This window comes from Dermacentor albipictus, chromosome 9 (genome assembly GCF_038994185.2).
Source record: "Dermacentor albipictus isolate Rhodes 1998 colony chromosome 9, USDA_Dalb.pri_finalv2, whole genome shotgun sequence".
Classification (NCBI taxonomy): domain Eukaryota; kingdom Metazoa; phylum Arthropoda; class Arachnida; order Ixodida; family Ixodidae; genus Dermacentor; species Dermacentor albipictus.
Window position 1 is genome coordinate 59,315,718 of NC_091829.1, and position 26,003 is coordinate 59,341,720.

The 26,003-nt window shown below is 46.3% G+C and overlaps 1 protein-coding gene and 1 non-coding gene across 2 annotated transcripts in view; one reads left to right on the top strand and one right to left on the bottom strand.

The window, feature by feature from the left end:
• The window catches only part of LOC135919783 (uncharacterized), a 47,029-nt gene that overhangs the window by 14,279 nt on the left and 6,747 nt on the right, over positions 1-26,003 (top strand). Inside the window, exons 4-6 of the mRNA XM_070526347.1 lie at positions 9,316-9,389; positions 10,546-10,690; positions 12,223-12,461. Coding sequence (XP_070382448.1) covers positions 9,316-9,389; positions 10,546-10,690; positions 12,223-12,461 — 458 coding nt within the window. The remainder of the gene's footprint in view (positions 1-9,315; positions 9,390-10,545; positions 10,691-12,222; positions 12,462-26,003) is intronic.
• Positions 21,551-21,706, bottom strand: LOC135921413 (U1 spliceosomal RNA). Its single transcript, XR_010570542.2, has one exon. It is a non-coding gene; the product is annotated as a U1 spliceosomal RNA (small nuclear RNA).

Consider the following 26,003-nt stretch of genomic DNA (forward strand, 5'->3'; position numbering starts at 1 on the left):
ATGTCTTTTAAGGTTATTCGGAGGACGCCCTCCACGCTATTGGGTTGGATTTTGCGTGCACCCCGAGTCACCCATCCAAGAAAATTCTGCGTTCGCGTTTTCCTCTCCCTTCCTTCGATGGCGTTTTTTTTACGTGCTTCCTTTTAGTCGTAACGAGTCCTACCTTCCAATTTGTTTGTACGGCTCACGTACGCTTTCTTACATCTAAAGTCCTGCAACGTCTCATAACCATTGCAATCTATGCAAAATACAAGGCTATGAGAACCCTATCTTCTGCTTCACTAGCGTAACTCTCCAAGTAACTTCATGCACCGATGGAGGCTTACCAACTCTTTCACTCGGTAGAAAGACTTTCCCCCGTTTCCATGTAGCAAAGTGTGATAAAACTCAAAACCAAGCAAGAATACTTTCTCCTTGTGTTGCTGGCAGTTCTTTTGCTTAAACCCTAGGCCCGAGCTATAAGGTGCTAAAAATGCTCAGCGGATACCTCCTGCTCTTGTTTCATGAAAAACAAGAGTACGAGATGCTAACCAGTCTTGTGATACTTGGAGATATTCCGATCACCAGCTTACAACACTCATACATAAAAAGCGCGTGCGGATAAATATTTCTGCACTGTCCAGCTCACCTGAGCAAAACGTGGTGTCCAAAATCACCCCTCGGACCAGTGTGCTGACACACCCCATTGCAAGAAGTGATATGCGATGGTGACCACGCAGCATAACCGGGATCACGTGCAAAATGAAAAAGAAGGAAAAAGGTCGTCGCCTTCAATGTGAAAGAGAATACCACGCTTGAGTAAGCCCTTAAGAGGTGCTCAGTTTTTCACTACACAGCCTTTGCTGATAGGAATCGTAAGCAGCGGGGGCGGGGGCGGGAGGAGGGGGAGTGCTGCTCAAGGCAACTTCACCTGCCCGACCTCTGCGCAGCTAGCCACCTGTCGCAATAGTTACACCTTCACTTACTACGAGAGCTGGGCCACTCCGGCACCGTCGGGCTACATCGCCTCCCATCATGAGGCGACGCCAGAAACACGTGCGAAGAGCCTGAAAGCGTGGGCATCCAGCGCCTTCCAGAGGACAAGGGACACAACTTGGAACACTTTCCTTTTAGTAGTACTACTATTGTGTTGCAGATAATGTATTACGATGCGAGAGGGCTGATTAAAACCTTGATGACCTTAGTAAACTCCTAACTTACCATAATCCAAGGCGTTCTTGAGTCCAGGAGAACCACTTAAACTCTGACCAATTAAACTTGCGGTGGTCGGCCATTTTGTGATGTTACAACCACGACGGCATTGCCTCATTGGCTCGTATGGCAATAATTGTGCAGACTAGTCTGTCACCTATAATCCACAACTTAAAACGCCCCTCGAGTCAGTGTCTGTACAAGTAATTCTAAATGATAGATTGCTTACGATTCCTTCTGTTTATCATCAATCTAATTGCGTATCAATAAAAATATGATTTTATGGCTGGCGAGTGAATGCTGGTGGAGACTTCTAAACAATTTGTAGCGAGATTCTGGGTGCGATGCCGAAGCGAAGCACATCTTGTAGCCTCCGGTGGGCGGTTAATAAAGAGGAGGCCATCTATTGGAATGTATCGCACAATTAATATTGTTGTATTGATTAAGCGCTTGGCCCAAAAAAATACAGACACAAAGAAACAAAGACACAGATAGACGCACACTACAAGAAGAATGTTTTAGCGATGACAAGCAACGCGTCAAGTAAACGTGGCGCTTGTGAACCGGGCCAGGCGCATTCAGCCTGCACGTACGATCAGGCAAGCACCCTTCGCAAAACGATCCCAAAATGCGCATTAAATTGCTCGAGCCGCGCCAAACGAAACGGTTGTGTAATGGTACAGGTGAGCCACAGATAACAAATTCTGTAGTTTAAGCCGAAGGTCTTGCTAGTGCCTTTACGCGTTGGAAATAATAAAGATGCTCTTCTAGAAAAGACTCGTGCAGAAACGAATGGGTGCCGGCGTGGTGAACAGCTTTCACGGCTCAGCGCTTCTGCTACCCGTGCAAAATACGCTCACCCAACATAACAAACGCCCTTCTAACAATGTTCTTATACCCAGAAACAGCAAAATTATGTCTCCATAGAAAACACTTGACCGTATCAGCGAGGCGACGCGTCAAAAAGCACGGTGGGGTGGGCGTAACCAGCGGCAAATGACCGGCGCATCATCAACGTCTCTATAGAAACGGTATGGGTCGCTGTTACCCCGTAGATATATGATAAGCTGTCACCCTTTGAGGTCCAGTGGAAGCGGACCTCGCTACGCTGCCAGGTGAGTGGTGACATACTTACTTCCTTGGCCGCGAAATGGCTCGATTGTCAGCTCTTACGTAGGTATGCTTCTCTGTGGTTTCGCCGCCAAGTCTCTGCATCCACAACAAAGTGAACGACCCCTTGAAATCACTCAGTGTTTGGCTGCAACGCTGCAGAGACTCCTATGACTTTGCCGATCGCCGCCGCCGGGACACTGCCTTACACTGCAGTGCCCACAGTACACTAGGCCAATGTGTGGACGTGTATCTGAACCCATATCTGGTAAAGTAGAAACAACAACCGATGGATGTGCGTGTTCGCAGTTCGCCGAAATGCCGAAAGCGATCCACTGCCGACGCCAGATCAGTATCCACGGCGAAGCAACGACACGCTGCCATTTCGACGAAGCTGGGAAGAAAAAAACCATCCTGCCTAAAGAATAACTGAAGACGTGACGTAACAGCGGGACAATGCAGTACAGCAATTATCCGATGCCCCGCAATAACTATGGCAAGACCACGAACCACCAACCTCGATGTGCTTTTCTATGGCCACGGGGTCGCCGCTTTATTGGGCACAGGAGCCGACTGCTCCGTCATTAGTGAATCCTTAACAGCGCAGTGGGGTAAAGTTACGACTGCGTGGCAAGACTCTCAAATACGAGCAGCTAGTGAGCAGCTCGTAAAGATGACTGGAATGTTGCACCTAGGTCGAACGCAAACCCTGCGGTGTCACCCTTGTGTACGTAACATGCACGTATACAACACAGCAGTGAGAGAATCAATCGAGATCACGGCGCTCATCCCAGTTCAGGGAGAAGAACATAACTGCGGCTCTCAACGCCACGCTACCAAACGTCCCCGCCGAAGAAAGTAACGACAACGCAAGCTTTCAGCGGTGCTCCAAAGAACCGCGGCAACTCAGCCGCCTATAGTCATCAAACCCCAGCGAATGGCGGACAGCCCACGCTATAATCTTCGACGACGACACCAACGTGGAGACCGCGTTTGGGTTTCCACCCCATTGGGCCGACATTAACTGAGGAAAAAGCTACTTCGATGTTATTACGGACTCTACTCGAAAATTCACTGAAGATGCGCACGGCACGCAATCTGCTCGGCGGCACGCAATCACAGAGGTGCCGCTCAGGCCCTTAAGTCACGCCCATAGTCAAGTCAAGTGAAGCTCACGCCTGTAACTCACGAACTTTGTAATTTCGCTATTTTTCTTTACTACCTCTCTTGTTTTTCGCTCTTGTGTGGTGCTCAAAGTAATCGGACGATACCTTTTAAGATGGGCGCAATGACACCTGTACTGTTTCTATTTCTTCGGTGTAAGCGTTTCACCGTTTAAGTTATCGCTTGGCGTGAGGCGCGCTTGCGTTTGTCAGAACATTCCGGGTCAACCTCGCTGATTTAATCTCCTGTCTGTGATCTCCTGTCAGAGAAATGTGCAGAATATAACCAACCATTATATATAGCTTTCATTGATTACGAGAAAGCGTTTGATTCAGTCGAAACCTCAGCAGTCATGGAGGCATTAAGGAATCAGGGTGTAGATGAGCCATATGTAAAAATACTGGAAGATATCTATAGCGGCTCCACAGCCACCGTAGTCCTCCATAAAGCAAGCAACAAAATCCCAATAAAGAAAGGTGTCAGGCAGGGAGATACGATATCTCCAATGCTATTCACAGCGTGTTTACAGGAGGTATTCAAAGACCTGGATTGGGAAGAATTGGGGATAAAAGTTAATGGAGAAAACCTTAGTAACTTACGATTCGCTGATGATATTGCCTTGCTTAGTAACTCAGGGGACCAATTGCAATGCATGCTCACTGACCTAGAGAGGCAAAGCAGAAGAGTGGGTCTAAAAATTAATCTGCAGAAGACTAAGGTGATGCTTAACAGTCTCGGGAGAGAACAGCAATTTACAATAGGCAGCGAGGCACTGGAAGTCGTAAGGGAATACATCTACTTAGGGCAGGTAGTGACGGCGGATCCGGATCATGAGACGGAAATAATCAGAAGAATAAGAATGGGCTGGGGTGCGTTTGACAGGCATTCCCAAATCATGAACAGCAGGTTGCCATTATCCCTCAAGAGAAAAGTATATAATAGCTGTGTCTTACCAGTACTCACCTACGGGGCAGAAACCTGGAGGCTTACGAAAAGGGTTCTACTCAAATTGAGGACGACGCAACGAGCTATGGAAAGAAGAATGATAGGTGTAACGTTAAGGGATAAGAAAAGAGCAGATTGGGTGAGGGAACAAACGCGAGTTAATGACATCTTAGTTGAAATCAAGAAAAAGAAATGGGCATGGGCAGGACATGTAATGAGGAGGGAAGATAACCGATGGTCATTAAGGGTTACGGACTGGATTCCAAGGGAAGGAAAGCGTAGCAGGGGACGACAGAAAGTTAGGTGGGCGGATGAGATTAAGAAGTTTGCAGGGACGGCATGGCCACAATTAGCACATGACCGGGGTTGTTGGAGAATTATGGGAGACGCCTTTGCCCTGCAGTGGGCGTAACCAGGCTGATGATGATGATGATGTGTTTAGTGGTACCTTGCGTTATCAGAATGGATGCGTGACGAGAATAGTGTTCCACATTCTGTAAGGCGCTTGAGCACATTCTATAATGCTGGAATCTTCAGTAAACATTGATGCCTAACCGACGCGCGTCAATCGCTGATGAGATTTCCGACGGTCGAGCATGTGTTCCAGGCTATCATTCAGCCCGAGTGAAACTTGTTTTGTGGCCACAATGTAGCTCAATAAAGAGTTGGTTTCGAGACTCCCAGTTCTTTCTACTGTCTTTCTCACCGTCACTGCAAGGTGAAAATACCGACGATTTACTCACATCTCAACGGTACTTTAGCCCATAATAAAATACAAAGCTCTTGTCCAGGTGGAAGGTATATGTGATGTCCCGCATTGATTCAGTTGCAGATTTACCATCTGTGCCACATTAAACGCGAACAACTGAGCCCGTGTCCGAATCATAACTGAATGAAATGTGGGCGCCGTAGGGTAGTCTTGCTGCACTGGACGAAGATGCTCGCCTTATACTGCTATATTGCCGCATCTGCTTTCTTTGATTTTCTGTTTTCTCGCTTTGAAAGTAAAGAGAAACAAAATATAGGCCAAAATGTCGCAGTGAAGGGCCAGCAATATCGACCGGTGAGGTCATAACAGAAGTATCCGCCTCTCAATGCTGATGACTGGCACACGGTGTGCGCTAAACTTTTGTGTTCCGCAAGGACACGCACTCCGCTATTTGCGTCCTATTTGGTGCCATACCCGCCGTGATTGCTCAGTGGTTATGGTGTTGGGCTGCTGTGCACGAGGTCGCAGGATCGAATCCCGGCCACGGCGGCCGCATTTCGATGGGGGCGAAATGCGAAAACACCCGTGTGCTTAGATTTAGGTGCACGTTAAAGAACCCCAGGTGGTCAAAATTTCCGGAGTCCTCCACTACGGCGTGCCTCATAATCAGAAAGGGGTTTTGGCACGTAAAACCCCATATATTATTATCATTCCAAACAGACGTCATCCACTTAGATTTTTCTAAAGCATTTGACCGCGTTCTTCCCCAACGTCCATTGTGTAAACTTGTATGCTTATCACTCGATCTTCTTATCTTATTCTGGATTCGCTGCTTTTTAACTAACCGCTCACAGTTCACCGTCATCGCCAGTCATGCGTCTAAAACACCTAACGTTATCTCTGGAGTTCCCCAAAGTTCCGTTCTTGCTCCGCTTCTCTTCCTAATTTTCATCAACGACCTGCCATCTGAGATTTCGTCATCCGTCCGTCTTTTTGCGGATGGTTGCGTCATTTATCGCCGCATCTCCGATAATACCGACCAGGAATCATTACAAGACGACGTAAACAACATCCAGAAATGGTGTTCTGACTGGCTTATGCAGCTTAATATTTCAAAATGCGAATACATGCACATCTCACGTAAACGTTCCACTATCCTTTTCCCGTACTCGCTGAACTCCATGGTGTTATCAGTAACAAACTCATACAGGTACCTAGGAGTCGAAATAACTAACAAGCTAACTTGGGTAGACCATATCACGAGACTTTGTGCTAACACTTCCAGAACATTTGGTTTCATCCGAAGATCTCTGGCTATGTGCCCTCCATCCATCAGGCAACTAGTATACGAAACATACGTCCGCTCTAAGATGAGTATGCCTCAGCCATACGGAACCCTCACCAGGTTTACTTGATTCAGTCGCTCGAAGCCATTCATAACCGGCCAGCCCGCTTCATAACATCCCAGTACTCACCTTGGCACAGCGTTACTGACATGAAATTAAATCTCGGACTCGAACCCCTAACAGTCCACCGGAAACTTGCAATGCTCTGTCTTTTTCATAAATTATACTTTAACTTTCCTGCACTGCGGGAGAACTTATTGCATGCTCCATTACGCTCATCTCACCGTTTGTTTAACTCCCTTAGAATACAGCGTTTGCATGGTTCTTCCAACGCCTTCAACAAATCCTTCCTCCCCATCGCCATAAAAGAATGGAACAATCTTCCCGAAGCAGTGGTTTTAGAGTCAAATCCCTCCAAATTTAGACAGTTACTATCAGACCACTTCAACCCAAAATAGCCACTTTTCCTCATGTTTCCTCTCCGAGCAATCCGACTTGCTTCTGTCATCGCCTGTTTTTCCTTCTCTTCTTTTTTGCCACTTATGTTTAGCATGTTTCACATTTACGTGTACACTTTTCTTTTAATTTATTGCTACTCAGTTTGAGATATTTTTATTGTTCTGTTATACCTCATGTTTTCTACAGTTTATTATTTATTTTTCTGTTGCCTTTGCATTTTTTTTCATTTTTTTTTCTTTTTTTGAGCTGATATATGGCACTTTTCCTATCGCTGTCCCCACCCCCTTATGTAATGTCCCCGAAGGGAGCCTTAAAGGAATAATAAATGATGAAGATATGATATTTAAGGGTCATCGTCGAGTGCCATCCACCACTTTGTCTTGGTTCGGTACCATCATCAGTCGGGCGGCGCTTTGCTCGCCGACGGCAGCAAAGGGTGGCGATGGCATGTGCAACGTCACATCAACCTGTCCCTTATACTTTGTGGTTGCATGTGTTTCCGCTGTAAACAGTTTTCATGTCAAAAAAATGCAACGTCACCACTCCCAAAGTTGGGTGCCGGGAGATTTGAATTGTGATAAAGGTATTCGGACCTTTCAGATACAATTTTCTTGTAGCCTAAGTATTTTCCTGACACGAAACAAATGTTGCGAGGTGTCTGCAATGGTATTTAAACAGTCCACGTCGACTTAGTATTTGCCTTTAGTGTACCTTTAGGAGCGCCTGCGTGGGTTAAATTTATGGGGTTTACGTGCCAAAACCACTTTCTGACTATGAGGCACGCCGTAGTGGGGGACTACGGAAATTTCGACCACCTGGGGTTCTTTAACGTGCACCTAAATCTAAGTACACGGGCGTTTTCGCATTTCGCCCCCATCGAAATGCGGCCGCCATGGCCGGGATTCGATCCCGCGACCTCGTGCGCAGCAGCCTAACACCATAGCCACTGAGCAACCACGGCGGGTCGCCTGCGTGGGTAAGTCCTCCTATAGGCGTGCGTTGTGTAAATGGACTATCTTAGCGGGGTACAAATCGCAGTAGGCGCTTAAGACATAGCGTTCTCTATTGCTTGCAAATACAGGAGCTACATCGGTTTTTACTACATTACGTAGAAGAAAAACGTTCCGCTGCGCCTTTTTGTTGCATACATGGGAAAGCAGTACGTGGAGAATTAGGAGCGGCATCGTTCTCGCAGAGCCAGGATACCTCGAAGACCCGTGCGTGGCCAGCACCTTTTCCTGTTTAATGATGGGTTATTTTTTTTTACTAAACAGTATGTAATGAACTCTTCTTTTTTATCGTTTTACACCAATTTCTAATTTTCAGTCGCCAGGGCTTTTTCTTCAATATACAGTTATATGATACGCATAGTGGGCCTGCGAGCCCCTGAAGTTGGAGAACAGACGAGATTTGCGTGATCATTGCAACATTTTGCAAGCGTATGCTTATCTACTGCAGGCGAGTACACTTTATCGAAAGATGCTGTGCCCGGCAATGAAAATGTTTTGCGAATATTTCATTTTAATATATCTGCGTTCATGGAGTCAGTGCCAGGTTTTAAGCCGTGCCACCTTAGAGATGACGCCTCGGAGACTCATACCCAGGCATTAACAAGGCAGCACGATGCCCGTAGTGAGACTCGCATAGACGGTGGCGCCAGATTTCTCTCAATGGGGTTATTGGAACAAACATAATGATAGGAACTCTCAATGCATTCTCGCATAGTCGCCACTAGCATTCTGTCCTAAGCGTCACTGCACATATGTGGCCCAGGCAGACTTTTGAAAGTCACGTGAGCTTCTACGCGTCGGGAGGTGACCAAGGGACGGCGGGAAGAAAGGTCCTGTGCCTTGATACCCAATGGCTTCCCACTACCCGGATCCCTGCTTCGGAAATCACGCGTAAAGGGGAGCGGCATCGGGGAACGTGCGCTTTGGGACAAGCACCTGCAATCTCATTTGCCGGTCCTCCCAATCGCACCATATTTTTGACCGCGCATGTTAGAGGTAGTAAATCACGTTTTATGCATGTGATCGGACACGTGGTACAACATGTGTTTGGTCAACATGCGAGGATTCATTGGAATATACTGTCTAAATACAAACCTTACTTTCGTTATTGTTCCAATATAACGCTTTGGATGTAATAGCTTCGCTCTTTCGCGAACAGGTCGGCTATATTGGCACAAGACCTCTCTCATTCCAATCCCTTAGCTCGCAGTATATTGTTTCAGTGCAATATGTCTGTGTGCCTGAAGAATTTCGGAGGCAAACGCTACCAGAAGGGAACTTGTCCTGATCTGTCCCCTAGTCGAAACGTTGGCTTCACCTACAATCTTTGTCCGACCACTGTTGCCTAGGTGTTCATGGGAATATCTCTCTTGTGTTGCAGAATTCCTGAGACCACCAGTGTTCACCGATGGAATACGCAGTACTACCCGGCTGATGGCGCATCCACCGTCTCCGGTAGGTGTGGGAAGGTTTTCGGTCACTGCTATACTATGCCTCAACATCAAAGTGATAGAGGAAGCTAATGTCTACTATCCCACACGAGCCATTTAAACAGCATAAATGAATGAATTCTGGGCTTTTACGTGTCGAAACCACGATATGATTATGAGGCTCGCTGTAGTGGAGGACTCCGGATTTATTTTAACCACCAGAGGACATTTAACGTGTCACCAAAGTTAAAAGCATACCCGCTGGCTGAGGTATGGTTGAGTAAATGTCATTCATGTACCTTTTCGTTATTCTGTTGATCCAAACTTTTCTTGCTTCGCTTAAGTCATTTTATTGTTAAACATATTTTGGCTCATTCAATACACTGACAACCTAAGAATTGAGTCCAAGCTCCGCCCACAAGCCCCGAGTCCAACCGCCCTTACCCTCTGAAAACCAAGCCACCTGGAATCCGCTCGCGCGTTAATCCCCTTGCTCTCCTAAAAAAATGTAAAGCTAATCGAAGAACAAAAGCTCGTTATTTCAAGTTAAAGTATCACCTTTGTCACAGCGCTGATATGAGGATCACCCATAAATTTGCCAATACGTTCGGGTTTCACCATAACATACGCTTCAAGGTTTCATCATAACGAATGACAATTTTCTCTTTCGTGAACCATTCACCGCTTTTCAGGGCTGACTGATTTTTTTCATAAGCCCGATTTTGCTCTAGCGATTTTAAAGGTAAATTGTAGAACGTTTACTCCGCTTTATATATAAATAACAAACTAGTACGCAGCGATTGTTCCGTACATGCATTTGCATGTCACATTTTTTGTATGACATGCAGCACCGGCGTCTGGCGCTGAGTCGCTATACAAAGCACAACCGTTATCAAAGCGCGACAAGAAGCGAGGGAACAAAACTCAGCCATTGCTATGTCAACGAAGCTCCTGTCTAGGCAGAAAAGACGAAGGAATACAGCAATGAACAACTCCCGGAATACATGCTTGTCTTTTTCGTAACATCACGTTGTGGTTCACTCTTTTCTTGTTTGAATTCAGAGAATCACTTCAGACAGGCGTAGTGCTGTCAGGGATTCTTCTTGCTTCCTGCGCGTTCCTATCACGTTATGCTCCAGCCTTGTCGTCCGACAATGGGAAATCGGCACCTCTGCTTTCAGGGCATACACACAAAACAGAAACCGGAAGCGCTGGTTTCGCACTTCCGGCATACAGCAGCAGCAGCGGCGGTGTGGACAACGCAGTGGCCGGTACAAACTACGCGAGCGCGGAGGAACCATCGGACATATTTGGAAACGACGCATGGTGAGCCACACTTTTGTATGAATTCCTTTCGATGGAGCAACCCACCGAGAAGTCACGGAAAGCTGTTTATGACTCAATTATACTTGCGCTGACGGAATTCTGTGACGGATCGAAGCATTGATGCCTGAAACCAGCCATCTGCAGTTCAGACAATATGGCGCTGGCACAAACAGGAAGTTTTAGCGCAGGATCTAAGTGAACAATGACTAAAATAAAGATAAACGAATAGATATCATATTAGCGGTATTATAGCAAGGAATGTTCGTCCAGGGCATATAGGGTAGTAATTAAAAAAACAGACAGGAGGGAACGCATAAACTAGGCAATTGTGCATGTGTCCTATTCTGTCCGTTTTTTTATTACATTTCTGTCCTAAATGGTAGGAACGATCACGCCGTAACAATGGTGAGACTCCACGCATGTAAACTTCATGAAATTAACGCACAAAAATGTCGTGGCCGTGGAAGCAACACAAAGAAATTCCGGTGTTTTATGTTAAACTTTCAAACATTGCAGTGAGCGTTCTACTATATATTTGCACAATGAGATCTTTAAAGACTTCTTCAGCAGCAGATTTTATCGATTGTGCGTGAAAACACTGAAATATTTCACATTATTCGACATGTATTCAATATGTATGTATTGAGTTATGGCGTGTACCCGAGGAGGAGTCAGCCCCCCTCCCCCTGTATTTGTCATAGATAACGTGAATAGTATTTCCAATTATGTTACTCCTCCTCACGTACCAGGGGCCGTGTAAAATATGGCCAGGCTTAGCTTGGTTAAGCCAAGAATGCGTTGCATATTGCGCGAGTTGGGGCCCAGCTTTTCCTCCGACTGTCGTGACGTGACGTCACGTGGTTGCGCTAAAGGTCAATGGTGGCTGCCCGGCCGCGCCCAAGGGCTGAACTGAGTGATTGCAATATGCAACGCATAAAAATAGAAGCAACTTAATAGCAAACATAGCAAACTTAAAAGAGAATAGACCCACATATGAGACGCGCAGCAATGAACAATGGCTCATACCCTCAATGGTGGCTGCCCGGCCGCGCCCAAGGGCTGAACTGAGTAATTGCAATATGCAACGCATAAAAACAAACCTGCTTTAGCTCGGGCAATAGTGTCCGTTTCAATGCTGAATGGCTCGCTTCCCACGGCACATTTCTGGACCTTTGCCTGAATACTCCTCGTTAGCGTGTCCAAGACGCACGAGTATTTTTAATCTTTAGTGAACGCAAGTTTAATCACTAACCATCGTTTCCAGATAGATCTACTAGACTGCACCGGTTACATTTACGCTGTATATGGTCTAACAAATAAACAACCAATAGCTCCAGTGTTCAATTTCTGCAAATCTAGAGGCCAAATAGGGCGTCAAATATATAAGTGTAGCAAGTTCGCTTAGATTGCGCCAATCGCAAATCTATAACCGGACAAATTAGTTGGTCGAACCCTCAATTGGCAAAAATGTGTTTTTGTCATCCCGTAACAAGAGTCGCCCATATTGAGCCTCATTGTCTGTCCACTTGCAGGAACTCTACTGGAACCGCAGGAAGGGAACAGCAAGAGTTGTCCGGTGCTTGTTCCAATGTTTCCAGCGGACAGGATGCCTTACACGGGCACGCCAACGAACACATGGCCGATACAGCCGACACTTGCAAACCGTGTCATGTAACGTCTACGAACAATTCGAAGTTCGTTAAACATTGCCGGAAGAGCAGAGGCGAGAACGAGAAATGCGAGACCTGTGGCAAATTGTTCCGCGAGGCTGGTAATCTAGCTGCACCTTGCCACACACATACAGGCGAGAAACCCTACAAACGCGTAATATGTGAAAAGTCGTTCCGGCAGCCTGTCCACCTAGATAACCAAATGCGCACGCATACAGGCGAGAAACCCCACAAATGCCATATTTGTAATAAGGCGTTCAGCCACTCTAGTTATCTAAATAAACATAAGCGCACCCATACAGGCGAGAAACCCCACAAATGCCATATATGTAATAAATCGTTCAGCCAATCAAGTTATCTAAGTCAACATAAGCGCACGCATACAGGCGAGAAACCGCACAAATGTCATATTTGTAATAAAGTGTTCAACCACTCTAGTTATCTAAATAAACATAAGCTGACGCATACAGGCGAGAAACCCTACAAATGCCATATTTGTAATGGAGCGTTCAGCCAGTCTAGTAATCTAAATGACCATAAGCACACGCATACAGGCGAGAAACCGAACACTTGCGAAACATGTGGTAAATCATTCGTGCGGATTACAGATCTCCGTAGGGAACTGTACGCTCACACGGACGAGAGACCCAATGTCTGCCATAAAGGTACTACACAATTCAAACTGCAGCAAGAACTCAGGCGTCATCTCAACTTCGCCTGTAGCGATGGAGCGTTCGTTTGCAAATTATGTAATGAATCCTTTATACACGACTCGCGTCTCAGTCATCACCACCAAATCACGCACGGGGATAAAACACTGTCCGAGTCATATCGTATTGCAGAGAAACAAACCGTCGATGGACACCTGTGCGAGACTTATACGTGCTACTTATGTGGTGATTCACTTGGAGACGAGGTTCAACTGCTGACACACCTCGTGACCCATAGGGATGTGCCGCCGTAATATTCTGTCTAGTGCGCAAGTGAATCACCCGCGGCTTTTGCATAACAACGTGGCAGTGAAGTATTGCTGGGAATCAACGCTGACATTCTTTCGCAAGGAGCGAGCAACTAACTAAATGCATCGTGTGGAGAGACCAAATTCTTTCGACATTTAAACCTGCCTAGTAGGATGCATGATGTGGACGATGCCATCTGGTTTCTCAAAATTACGAGACAAAACATCGTCGCCAGAAGTATTTCGGATGCTTCAAGGTCGAAGTATATTGCGGGTCCTAGTCAGCGCTTACTGCTTGCATAACTGCACGTGTTGTTCGCGAACACAGCCTTAGCACATATATTTGAAGACAAACCCTCTTGGGCTGCAAGTTTGTGTTTTGTGTAAGTAGAAGTTCGAGACGGCTGGACAAGATCCTTGACTCTCCGTTCCGGTAGATTTTTTTTAGGTGTTTTGACAGTGTACTAGTAAAGAAGCTCTAATGGACCCTCTGCCTAATGATGATGGACCCTCTGCCTAATGAATCTTCTGATGCCTGCATGCATCAGAAGATTCTCGAGGTTGCTTGTAGACTGTATAGTTTTTTCTACGTTCTAGTCAAACCTTGTGCAATCAAATTGCACGCGCAACGCGAATACAGTTGTGAATTCTGGAAGGCGTGCAAGCGCCAACGATTCCGCTGGAATCTTCGACTAATCATGCAGGAATATGCGACGCTCGTCAGCCGTAAATCACTTCTTGGATGATCGACGCATGTGCTCGATCCTCCATCTAATCATCCACCGATCATCGATCATCGAACGAAACACGTTCGCCAAATCAAGAGTGTTTCGTGGCACATGGATCTTCTTTATGCTTTGCTCACCGTCACTACGACGCCACATCTCGTAAAGGAGCTTCGCTGTTTCCGGATACACCCTGGAATTCGTGAAAACAGTAAACTTCACCATGGGCCAGCGACCCACCGCAGGCTAAGATTACCGAAAGAGTACGGACGTGTGCCCGAGAAGACTAGGAAGATCATGGCCCTGTGAACAGTCGCATTGAAAGCCCCCACGTCGCCAGCGATTGTTATGCAAAAACCAAGTGGTGCCAGCGATATTTCGCGCATCATCTTGAGAAGATCCTGAAAGCTGGCTGGAAACCTACGCAGGAACCGCTACGGTTAATAATTGCAACTGTGACGATGAGCTATGGCATGACTATATGTCATTGGAAGCAGTGGCGTAGCCAGAAATTTTGTTCGGGGGGGGCTACGCCACTGGCCCAATATATATATATATATATATATATATAAAGAAAAAGTTTAATTCTAGTGACTACTGGTTTCGAATTTTTTAGTTAGGTGGTCAATTATTTATTAAAAATTGGCCAAAATTGAAAATTTTCAGGATACGAAACTATCAAGTTTAAACCTCCGTGACTCAACAATGAAAAATGATATCACACTTCTATGAATTGCACCTAATAGTACATCTTCAGCGGAAAAAATAGATATGCTACACATGAATCTCAAAAAAATTTAGTATTGTAGAAATACGGCTTTTGCAGAACCCCTGTACACAACGCAACCAATTCACGTAAGATACAAATTGACACAGCAAACTTGTCCGCATTGACTGTGATAATAAATGCCGTTTACAGAACCACAATATCTGTTCTTCAAGCACAGCTATTAGTTTGTAAACATTGTGCTTCTATTTTTTCATACTTTCGAATTTGTCAAAATATTTTAAACAAAATTCAGGCCCTAAATCGAAGTTCTTTTTCCAACAGACACTAGGATTTAACTTTCTCTCTCAAATGCAACCAATTTAAATAAAAGCGATTAGCAGGATTATCTCAGAAAAGCGTTTCTGCATTTTACAAGTATTTGAATAGGCCGCGTTGGATTGGGCCCGAGCTAAAGCTTCCTTTTAAACAATTTATCGAGGGATCAAATACATGAAGAATAACTGCATTGTCATTGCCAAAGATGCTGCGAACGAATTCTTGAAAGCTACGCACTGTAAATACAAGTAAAATATGTATTTTTTCATAAAATATTATACTCGTATGTGCCGAAAATTGTGCCCAACATAACTGACGTCAATGCTTCCATGATTTTTGTCAATTTATTAGGTAAAGAAAATATCACACGAGCTATAGAACTTTATCAGTTCGAAACTAGGAAAGCAGTGCATGACGCTGATATGAAAAATTAAAAGGCAATGAAATGAACAAGTTGAGGACAAATATGTTAATGAAACTTTGTCATTCAAGAACCGTGCTTACATTCTTGTATATATGCAATGGCCAATGAAAAATCTCAATGACGCTGTCGTTTGTTCCAATGTATTACGCAGGAGTAGCTGTCCCTTGTCGTGTATCGTGAGTAATTGCACCGAAGTTATAGTCGCGACAGAGAGCACGTATAAAAAGCAGGAGTTCTGCAAGATATATGAGGGCAAGTCAAATGAATGAGCCAACAACAGGGTACTTTATTTAAAAGTAGTCTTCATTAGAATTTAGACATTTGTCCTATTGACTAACGAGTCGCGTGATTCCCGTGTTATAAAACTCCTTGGGTTGCGGCTTCAAAAAGTCTATCTGGTTCCCTTGAGCTGTTTTTTCGGTTGCCCCAAAATGCAGAAGTCGCAAGGTGACACCTCTGAGCTGTTTGGCGGATGTTGCAGCGTTTCCCACTTGAACTTTGCCAGTTTTATATTAACCACATAAGCGACGTGGGGACAGGCATTGTCGTGGAACAAGATAACTCCATTCATAAATTTTCCACGTTGTTCTTTCTTCATTGCGACACGCTGCCGTTCTGGCGTTTGATAGCCTCTCAAGATTTAGCAAATTCTATCAGTAATGGACCCTGTCGATCGAAAAAAAAAGTCAGCAACACTTTTCCAGCAGAAATGATGGGCTTTACATTCTTTGGGCGTGGTAAATACGAATGTTTCCACTGTAAGCTTTGCCGTCGTGTTTCATGCTCGTAGTAGTGGCACCAAGGTTCGTCCCCGATCACAGTTGCAAACAAGAAGTCGTCATCCTCATTGTGATACCCGATCAGATGAGTCAAGGCAGCGCAAAACTTCGTCTTCTCGCGATGGATCAAAATCTTGGGGATCCATTGCGCACCAAAGAGCCGATAAACGAGAAGCTCATGGATTATGGCATGAACCGAACCGTGACAGATGTTCAGACGGTCTGCTAGTTCATCGATGCTTATCCTCCGTTCTTGTTGCAGCAGCTCATGAACCTTTAAAATTGGGGGGGGGGGGTGATTGCACGATGGTTTTGGCCCGGTCTTGGAATGTCTTTGCAACGTCCTTTGAACCGTTTGCTCCAACGCTTCACAGTGGTCACTGAAATGAAGTGTTCAACGTACACGGCAGCCATATGGTGATTAATTTCTGTTTTCGAAACACCTTCAGCTGTCAAAAACTTCGCGACACCGAGCTGTTCAACTTTTGAAGTGTTCAATATGTGACGCAACCATATTCAACCCAGTGTATGAGAGCGTTAAAGAACATTTACCTTCACACCTGCGTGTCACTTTTGTAAATGAGACATGCCGTTCTCCTATACGCGCATGCCTCGCAGATAATGAACCGAACCATTATTGCGCGGTTAGGGTAGGCTCACTTTCATTTGACTCGCCCTCGTACATTAGAAATGCAAAGATACAATGGGATATAGAAATGCGAAAATACGGCTTGATAAAGGACAAAAAAGTGTCACTGGAAACAAAGTTCACTGCATGTATACACTAAACCTCGCAACAATCTCCAATGAGTCTATGTATGTAATAAGAAGTAACTGTATATAATGCGTCAAACAAGGCAAATAAACATGTTGCACAATCATAGATTCACAGAATCCTAGATTCCGCCCCCATTCCATCCACTCCCCCCGATGTATTGCGCGCGACGGAAGGCGGCGCGCTTGCTCCCCGCTTTTCTCCTTTGCGCACACAAGACTGAGCCACCATCGTCGGCTTACCTATTCCACCTCCCCTCCTACGCTTTCACTCGCACATGCAGCATGCAGCGCGTGGTCACGATGTTATCACCCTTGGACTTTATACGAAACATGAGGGCGACGGCGACGGTAGGAATGCGCCTGGAATGTCCATATAATTGCTTTCGCAATAATATAATAAACGTATCCGGCAACTGAAGCATCCCGTCGCCCATTACTTTCCGCAAAGGAAGTATCAAAATCGAACTTTCACCATGCGACAATATGCAGTGCCGCAACAATGAATTTTTTTTTCTGTGAGGCGGAGGCACCGAAATGAAAAAAAGAACGCATAGGAAAGTATGTTGGCCAGAATCGAATGCCTACTTTGGGCACCTAATGGGGCTACGGAAGGAATACCGAAGAAAACATGAGACGCTTGGTCCACCATTCGCATACTGCTCAGCATCCTACCGCGGCGAAACAAGACTTTCCGGAAAGGTTCCGCTCAAGGAATGCGGTGCAATCCTTCGAGTCCCCACAGTGATGGCGGCGAGCGACCATTTTTTTTCGTCGTCTGCTAGCCAGAAAGTGTCCAAAACTCTGTCAGGTGAAAATCCACTCGGCCAGAGCAAACCGAACGCGCACCGAAGTGCACCGCACGGTGGTCGGGGCCATACGAGAAAAACGTATGCGCTCTGCTGGCTCTGGCAGCCCGCGGGTAGGGAGAACAAAAAAAAATGAAGAGGCTCAATGTGTCCTCACGAATAAAAGTGAAAGTAGACACATAAATGTGATCGTAGTTACCTTTGCTTGCTTTAGTGTCTTGACATGGATGCTTTGGCGGAGGTGAAAAAATGTTGATATTTTTTCTGTGACATAACGGCAGAAATGAACCACCTCAACGCTTCGTCTCATCGGACCTCGCTGCGTGCTTTGTCAACTTATCTGAGTGTGCGTTGATTTGGCTTGTGTCATTGTATGATCCTGTGTGCGACTTTAGGAAAATCAATGCACCTTTGGCGACATATGTTTATAACAACAATAAACCCACAATGTTCCGGGGTTAAAAATCTGAAGCAAGACTTTGGAAATGTCAGTGCACCTTTCGCATCATAAGTTTATGAGAATTTTATATCCATAAAGTTTCAGAATTGAAATCCGTGCGCTCCGTAGATTGCGCGGCCATCGCGAGATGCCGCGACGAGCCCACTCGATATCAAAACACCCTTGAAACTTCGTGCTGGGATGGGACTCCTTGCGTTATCTGACTCCCGGTGTATGGGCGTTGCCACGAAATCCAGCCCGAGTTTGCAATCTTCGCGGTTAAATGTCTTTTCGAGCGTCAAAAAGACATTCTAGACAAAATCCAGAGTGATTTCCGGCGCCGGGGGTCGTTTTGGTCGGCGGTGCATGGACAGCACGAAAAAATTTCGGGGGGGGCTGAAGCCCCATAAGCCCCCCCCCCCCCCTGGCTACGCCCCTGATTGGAAGATACCGCCAGGACTTGGTTTGAGAATCGGAACTCCAGCCTAACAACGCAGCAGCGGTTTCGGAGCGTCTTCCTGCAAGCATTCACGAGCGTCGTGCGCAAGGAGCGGGACGAAGTTCTGCTTGAAACCCGTGTGCAGCGACCGAATGAGAATATCGCGATCTTTATGGAAGAGATGACCCTTCCTTTCAGCACCGTCGACCTGGGCCTTTTCTGAGAAGAACACGTGTTTCTTCGTGAGCGGTTTGAAACAAGAGCTTTACGCCGGATTTAATTTGCAAGGCGGCCAAGACTTACCGCGAAGTTTTTCACGGAAGCCACGGGCCTGGATAAGATGCTGTAAATGCGGACTCGGCAGCATAGCCGCCAATAGTGCGTTCACCAAAGTAAAGAATCCTGCGACTAGCCTCTGACGGGCTCCGAATGCCCATCAGAGCCCTTGTGCGCGTAGAACTGCGCAAGATGTTCTCATAGACGCAGCCTTAAGTGACCTTAACCACTGACATCGTCTGAAGGGATATCCGGCAGTCATTTGAGTCCCTTAATTGCCGCGGCTCAAGCCGGAAGTGATGGCCTACGTCACTGCCGTCCGCGTCTGCCGCCGCGCACGCACCAGATCACGGTGTCTCGGCAGTGCTGTCGCCAGTTGCCGCCGCCAACCCACCCGCCCAGCAGCGCACACAACGTCTCGAGAATGACATACGTCCGGTGTGCACGGAAACACCGCGCGCTCTGCTGCCACTGCGGAGATGCCGGCGATATTCTACACCCGATACCCGTACTATGAGATGGTACTATCAGGCATCGCCGTCAACTCTGTGCGCCCGGAGCAAGGCGAGTGAGCACGTGAGATCTGTCTGTGTGGCTGCAACTCGGTGGAGACACGGACGACTTTCCCGATTGCTGTCGCCAATGCACTAACTGTCACTCCTACGCTACAGTACACTGGCGCTATCCATGGCCAGTCTGTAAGACAATTCACAGCAAACTAAAAGTAGCAACTGATGGAGGTGCGGCTGCTGTTCGTTGAAATACCGAAAATCCTCTGGCGCCGACGCAAGATCAACCTCCACGATGAAGCAACGGCACACTACCATTTCGACGAAACTCGGACGGAAAAGACTCGCCGCCTGAAGAAGACATGACGAAGCGACGTAATAGCCATGATCGTACGTCGCGAAATAACTTTAACGCAAGACCGCGAACCACCAACCTCGACGTGCTTCTCGATCCGGGCAGCTGGAGGTAACCTGATAACGCCGACTGGAATGTGCACGGACGTCGAACACAAGAAGTGGGATGCCACCCTTCCCGTACGTAACCTCCGCGAGTAAAACTTGGAGCAGCGCGAAGAAGATGAAGAGCATAATTGAAAACACACAAAACAGGACGAGCGATCCAGTTAAGCTGAACCATATCGCCCAAGCCAAGTAGTTGTAAGCGGACCACAGTGCGAGAAACAATTCAGATTCAACATTCAATTCAGATTCAACATGCAACAATTCAACATGCTACAGCATGTCACCGCCGAAGAGCATCTCGACGGCGACATCTTTCTGCAGCGCGGCGCAGAATCACAACTCGCATACCTACGCATCAAGCACAAGCCAAGGACGGACAACCGACGCTACAATCTTCGACGACGCTTTGCGAAATACCAGCCCGGCGACGGTGTTTTGCTTTGCACCCCGATAAGCCGGCGTAGACCGAGTTAAAAGCTGCGCTATTCCAGGCTCGACAAGAAAATTAGATAAATTTGCGCACGCGGCTATGAGGTAGGGCCGGGCGGCACGCTGTCACAGTGGTGCCGCTCAAGCCCCTAATTAGTCCATGTTTTGCGCCTTTAGTTGGTCTCCCATAGCTAACGAACGCTGGGACTACGTTGCTTTGACCGCTAAATCGCCACTGAATGTTTCTTTTTTCTTCTTTTTTTCTTTTTACCGCGGTGCTGTTCTAAGTCGAACCTTCACCGTCCGTTGTCCAGTGTCACGCATGTGGGGGGGGGGGGGGGGGGCTGCTCCGCAACTCCTGACCCACTACTGCTCTGTCCTTCTACTTGCTATTATCTTGTTCTGCTTACACTTCTGGCGTTCATCGTTACCATTACCTTTATGGCGCCCTAGATACAGGGCAAAGGACCCTCGGCTCAGTCCACGCTGACAATGCGCCCGCAAGAGCGATGAAGATGAAGGGCACATACGTGATGATGATAATCTACAGATGATGATGATGAAGTGCACAATAAATGCCGGAGCTCGCATGAGAGCGGCAGCGCCGACGTCGCGCAGACCCCGAGCCTCCAGAGCGAGAAACGCAAGCCAAGCGCCGGTGACGGCACGCCAACACCCACTTTCAAGAGAAGGCAGCCCAAACCAAGTGCCAATAGAGGCAAGCTAACCCTCCAACTTCGAGAGTAAGAGGCCGAGCAAAGATGTCGACGCTGAGAGATTCTTCTCACGGAGGGTGCCGACTGGTGGCTCAAGAGAGAATTCCTCGACCGTGAGGGCGGCCACAGCTGCAAGGTGTGTGATAGACTGTGGTTTGATCACGACCTCACACAACTGAAAAGTGTGCGCAATCCGGAACCGAAGCTCGAATCCAGCAAAACGACGGGAATGAGACAAGAGATTCGCGCTAAAAACGAGTTTAAAATTCAGAAAACGACCGCCAGCTTCGCTGCTTTGAATGTCTTCACAGCGTGGAACTGGCTTTGCTTGTTTTTTACGTGACCCTAGTTCTTGGAACAGGAGCGTGCTTGACGCTACACCATAGCTTCCTTTTGATTTTCATAATGGGGGCTGGCGCGCACGCCTAGCCCCACTACCGAAAATTCCATGCTCCAGCTACCCCGACTTGGGGAAGTGGCGTGCTTCAGCCATCCGCAGTGCAATGGAGTGGCCGGGGCCGCGGCCTCCGTGATCACCGCGCACCCAGCACCAGGTAAGTATGGAGGGATCGCAGCTGGAAAACGATGCCATGTCTGAAACGACGGCATGTGGTACAAGCAAACAAGTCAATGGAAAGCCAATCTGGGAAGGCGGCAAAGCCGCAACAGATGTTTAAAGTGACGTATCCAACAGAAGATCATCGTGCTGTCAAACCTTTAAATTAAATTAGAGCAATGCTCTGCTGGCTAAGCTGCAAGTGAGAACTTATGCGAGTAAAATGTATCATAAAGTTAACGTGCTGCTTTCAGCTGCCCTGCCATTCCTGCCGCGGTAACTAATAAGTGGCTACGGCCATGAGCAGCCGAGCTCGAGAGCTCGATCCCGCCCGATCCCGCACTTGGGTGCCCGCGCACTGCGGGAATCCTGGTAACGAGGCCGCCAACCTCCTAGTCCGAGGTTCTTTAAACCGGGCTCTTGCGGCCTCCGATCCGGGATTCACGAAGGAGCGCGCGCACACTTTCAACGAGCTGACGAATGACACCAAGGCGGCGCGTCAGCTGTACCCCGCACCGCACAAATCCCTTAGCAATCGACAAGCAACTCTTTGGCGCCGATTACAAACTCACACTCTCCCATCTCCTCTGACTCTTTCTCACTATCACCCACTTTTCCTCACATAAGCCTGTAAACTCTGTCCCGAACTTCGCGCTTCTGCTCTCCACCTCCTTTCTCATTGCCCGGCGGATCCTCCCCCGCGGGGCCTCGAGCACCTGAAGACCTGGGAGGACTGGGAGACCCTGCTGCGCTCTGGAGATCCGGTCGTGCAGACCATGGCTACTGATAGGGCTGCCAGCGTTATGGAGCGAAGCAACATAAACGCTTGAGTGCAGTGGGGTCGTGCGGGGGCCAAGGAGCCTGCGTGCTCCAAACTCCTCAGTCTTACAATAAAGTTTTTATGATGATGATGACGTGGGCAAAATGCAAAAAAAAGCCTTTGTGGATCTATATATTTTAGCACAACTGGTACAAAATTTACCCGGACACTCACTGCAACGTGCCACATCATATTATCCTGGTTTCGGCATGCATACCCCCAGATTTCGAATAATTTTGATTAACGGCGCGTCTTATTTTACTGAATGAAAAATCGCAGCCCTGAACTCAAGGTTGACAATTTCATGCTGCGCTGTCACACATGTGAACAAATTTAAAGTTGATGCACAGATAATTACATCTTTATTGCGCTGACGGCTGACCTGGTTAAAGTAAAAACGTTTACTATTCTATCTACTAAAAATGAATATTTAAAAAAGCTGCGCGTCATTTATTCTCTTTCATTTAATACCATCTGAAATCAGACTGCTAGACCACTTCAACATCGACGAAAATTTTAAAATTGATTATATTTCTGACCACCCTGATAAAGACAGTAAAACAACATTCGAAATAGTTGTTGCCTATACAAGTATTTAAGTGTTTATGACTTGTAGACTGTCTCAAGCATACTCTTATTATTAAAGTTTTTCTTTCAGAAGTCATACTCGCGACAAATGGAGCTGTGCTGTTCTTTTATTTTCTCTTACTATAGCGCAGGAATGCTTATATTGAAATATTTACCTTTGTTCTGTTGAAGAAACTCGATACGAGAGCTGCCTTGGAAGGTTTCCTTCTGGAATGATTGACGTGGTTACACGACCCAAAGAATGCCTGCGAAAGAAAAGGAAAAGATGTCCAGATTGCCGGTTGGATTTTTGACAACTTGAAGTTTGTTAAATTATTCCTTGGCACTCCGTCTGAGGCTTTTGGCACTGCACCTTCATATGCATGGGCTGGCTGCGGCATAGAACCGAATCTACGATGACCTTTGCACCAGTAGCGGTGGACAGATGCCCTCAGTAGTTTGTTTCCCACCCTCACCCTGAGCACACAAGCCACGTGCACACATACACCCTCATCCACGCTTTGTAAAATATTCTCGCCCTAACTAGAGAGATATTCTTATGCCGCCTGACGTTCAAATTCCTGCGTTTAAGCCATTATTTGGCCTTCTTTGCGAGCGAAAATTGAACGCATACACACATTGACAGTGCTAAATGACAAGCAACGCTGAATTGTTATTCTATGAAGCTGCAGTAAACCAGCCGTACCCGCCTCTTATCCTCGGCTTTTAGATGTAGGGCAGCCGATTATCGAGCTGGGTAAGTGGCCGTGTTACTACGAGTTGCTTCTCGTTTTACGTTCGCAATACAGCAGGACAGGGGAAGTAAGACTCGGCAAGACGTAGAAGCTGCCTTGCCTCCCCCGTCTTGCCCATCTGCGTCGTTTTCTGATGCAGGGATAACAAAACTCGGTCAGACGTTACACGCCACCTGCTGGAGTAGTCAACGGACCGAGATGAAAGGTAAAGGTACATTTGAAGGTAGCGTGGCATGCAGAGCTGCACTGCCAAGTTTACGGCATTATTTTTCAACCATGCGCGATTCGGTTGATATGCGCAAGTGAAGTGTTTACATCTAGGCCAACACCTATAAGACGTCCAACTTTCGCGTCATTTCGCAGTTCTGCACGCTGTGATCCAAGTAGGAAAACTCTTCGCAATAGCAGCACCGATTTTGTTTACATAGAAACTCGCCAAATGACGGTACCATGGTAAAATTCAATGGGCACAGATTACGTAGCTGCTGACACCATGATTTACTTGATGTATACAGCATAAGAAATTGTATTTTTGCCAGGAGGTTAAGCAGATAAGACAGCAATCCGCATGTGTCGAAAGCGGCGGCAGCTATCTCCACAGCAGCCGCATAAGCGCTGAGCTAGGGTCAGCGTGTCACTGCAGTGTTTCAATAAAACCTGATGGTCCCCGGACAGTCAGAATCTGCGGATGCAGGCAATGCTCGCTGACCTCTTTGGCAACTTGAGCAGCATCCTAATGGCCTTAGGCAATTATTTACGAATAATTAGTTAACCAGTTCTTTAAGTATTGTCTAAACGGGAAAACCTTCACTGGAGATGTAGAGTACTGTTGAGAAAAATTCAAATAATTTCTTTCCATCGTGACAGAGGCTGTGGTTATTTGTTTTTTTTTCTCCGGGCTGTCACAAAAGCGCGCAAGGTTTGAAGAACAGTACCACGTGATTACGCGTTCTCGCGCAGAGACATTAATGCCCTCAAACATTCCGCGAAAGATTGATGGACGCTGCACGCATACTGACTGACCGAATAGGCAGCAAGCAAAAAATTACAGGGTCTCTTAAGAACTCTCTTAAAAAGTGAACGGAGAAAGCCTACTCTTCCTCCTCTTATCATTCGCCTCTTTCTCTTCTTTCCTTTAGTCATTACTGCTCACTGCTAAGCATGTTTAGTCATTTGTAATCAGTTGTGGTCATTCCACTAGTTCTGTAATGCAATACCAACTCGCCCAATCCTCAACCCTAGTGAACTTCATTTCTTGTGCAACGGGCAGCGCTCTGAGCCTTCATCTGGCCGGCTCGGCTTGTTTCTTCCTTTGTGTGTTGTGCTATACAAGTTCTAGGTCATTACAAGCCATCGTTAGACATGTTGGTCATACGGTCCTTAGTAGTCATTACAAGTCATTTCAGTGATTATTAGTAATTACTGGTCATTACTAATCATTTAAGTAATTTATGATCAAATGTCGTTGCAAGTTGTCATTAGACATAATAGTCATTTCGTAGTCGTTACTAGTCATTACAAGTTATTTCAGTCATTATTAGTCATTGCTGGTCATTATTAGGCATGTTTAGTCATTTCTAATGAGTTGTGGTCGTTAAATGTTGTCCTTAGACATACTGGTCATTTCGTGGTCATTACAAGTCATTTCAGTCATTATTACTAATTACTGCTCACTCCTAAGCATTTTTAGTCATTTGTAATCAATTGTCGTCATTACAAGCCGTCGTTAGACTTGTTGGTCATATCCTAGTCATTAGCAGTCAATACAAGTAATTTCAGTAATTATTAGTCAATACTTGTCATTACTAAGCACATTTACTCGTATCTAATTAATTGTAGCTGTTACAAATGGTCAATAGACATATTGGTCATTTCGCAGCCATTAGTAGTCATCACAAGTTATTCGAGTCATTATTAGTCATTACTGGTAACTCCTAAGCATTTTTAGCCGTTTGTAATCAGTTGTGGTCATTACAAGCCATCGTTAGACATGTTGGTATTACCATAGCCATTAGTAGTCAATACAAGTCATTTCAGTCATTTTTAGTCAATACAGGTGATTACTAAGCATATTTAGTCGTTTCTAATTAATTGTAGTCGTTACAAGTTCTCGTTAGACATATTGGTCCTACCATAGTCATCAGTGGTGATTAGAAGTCCT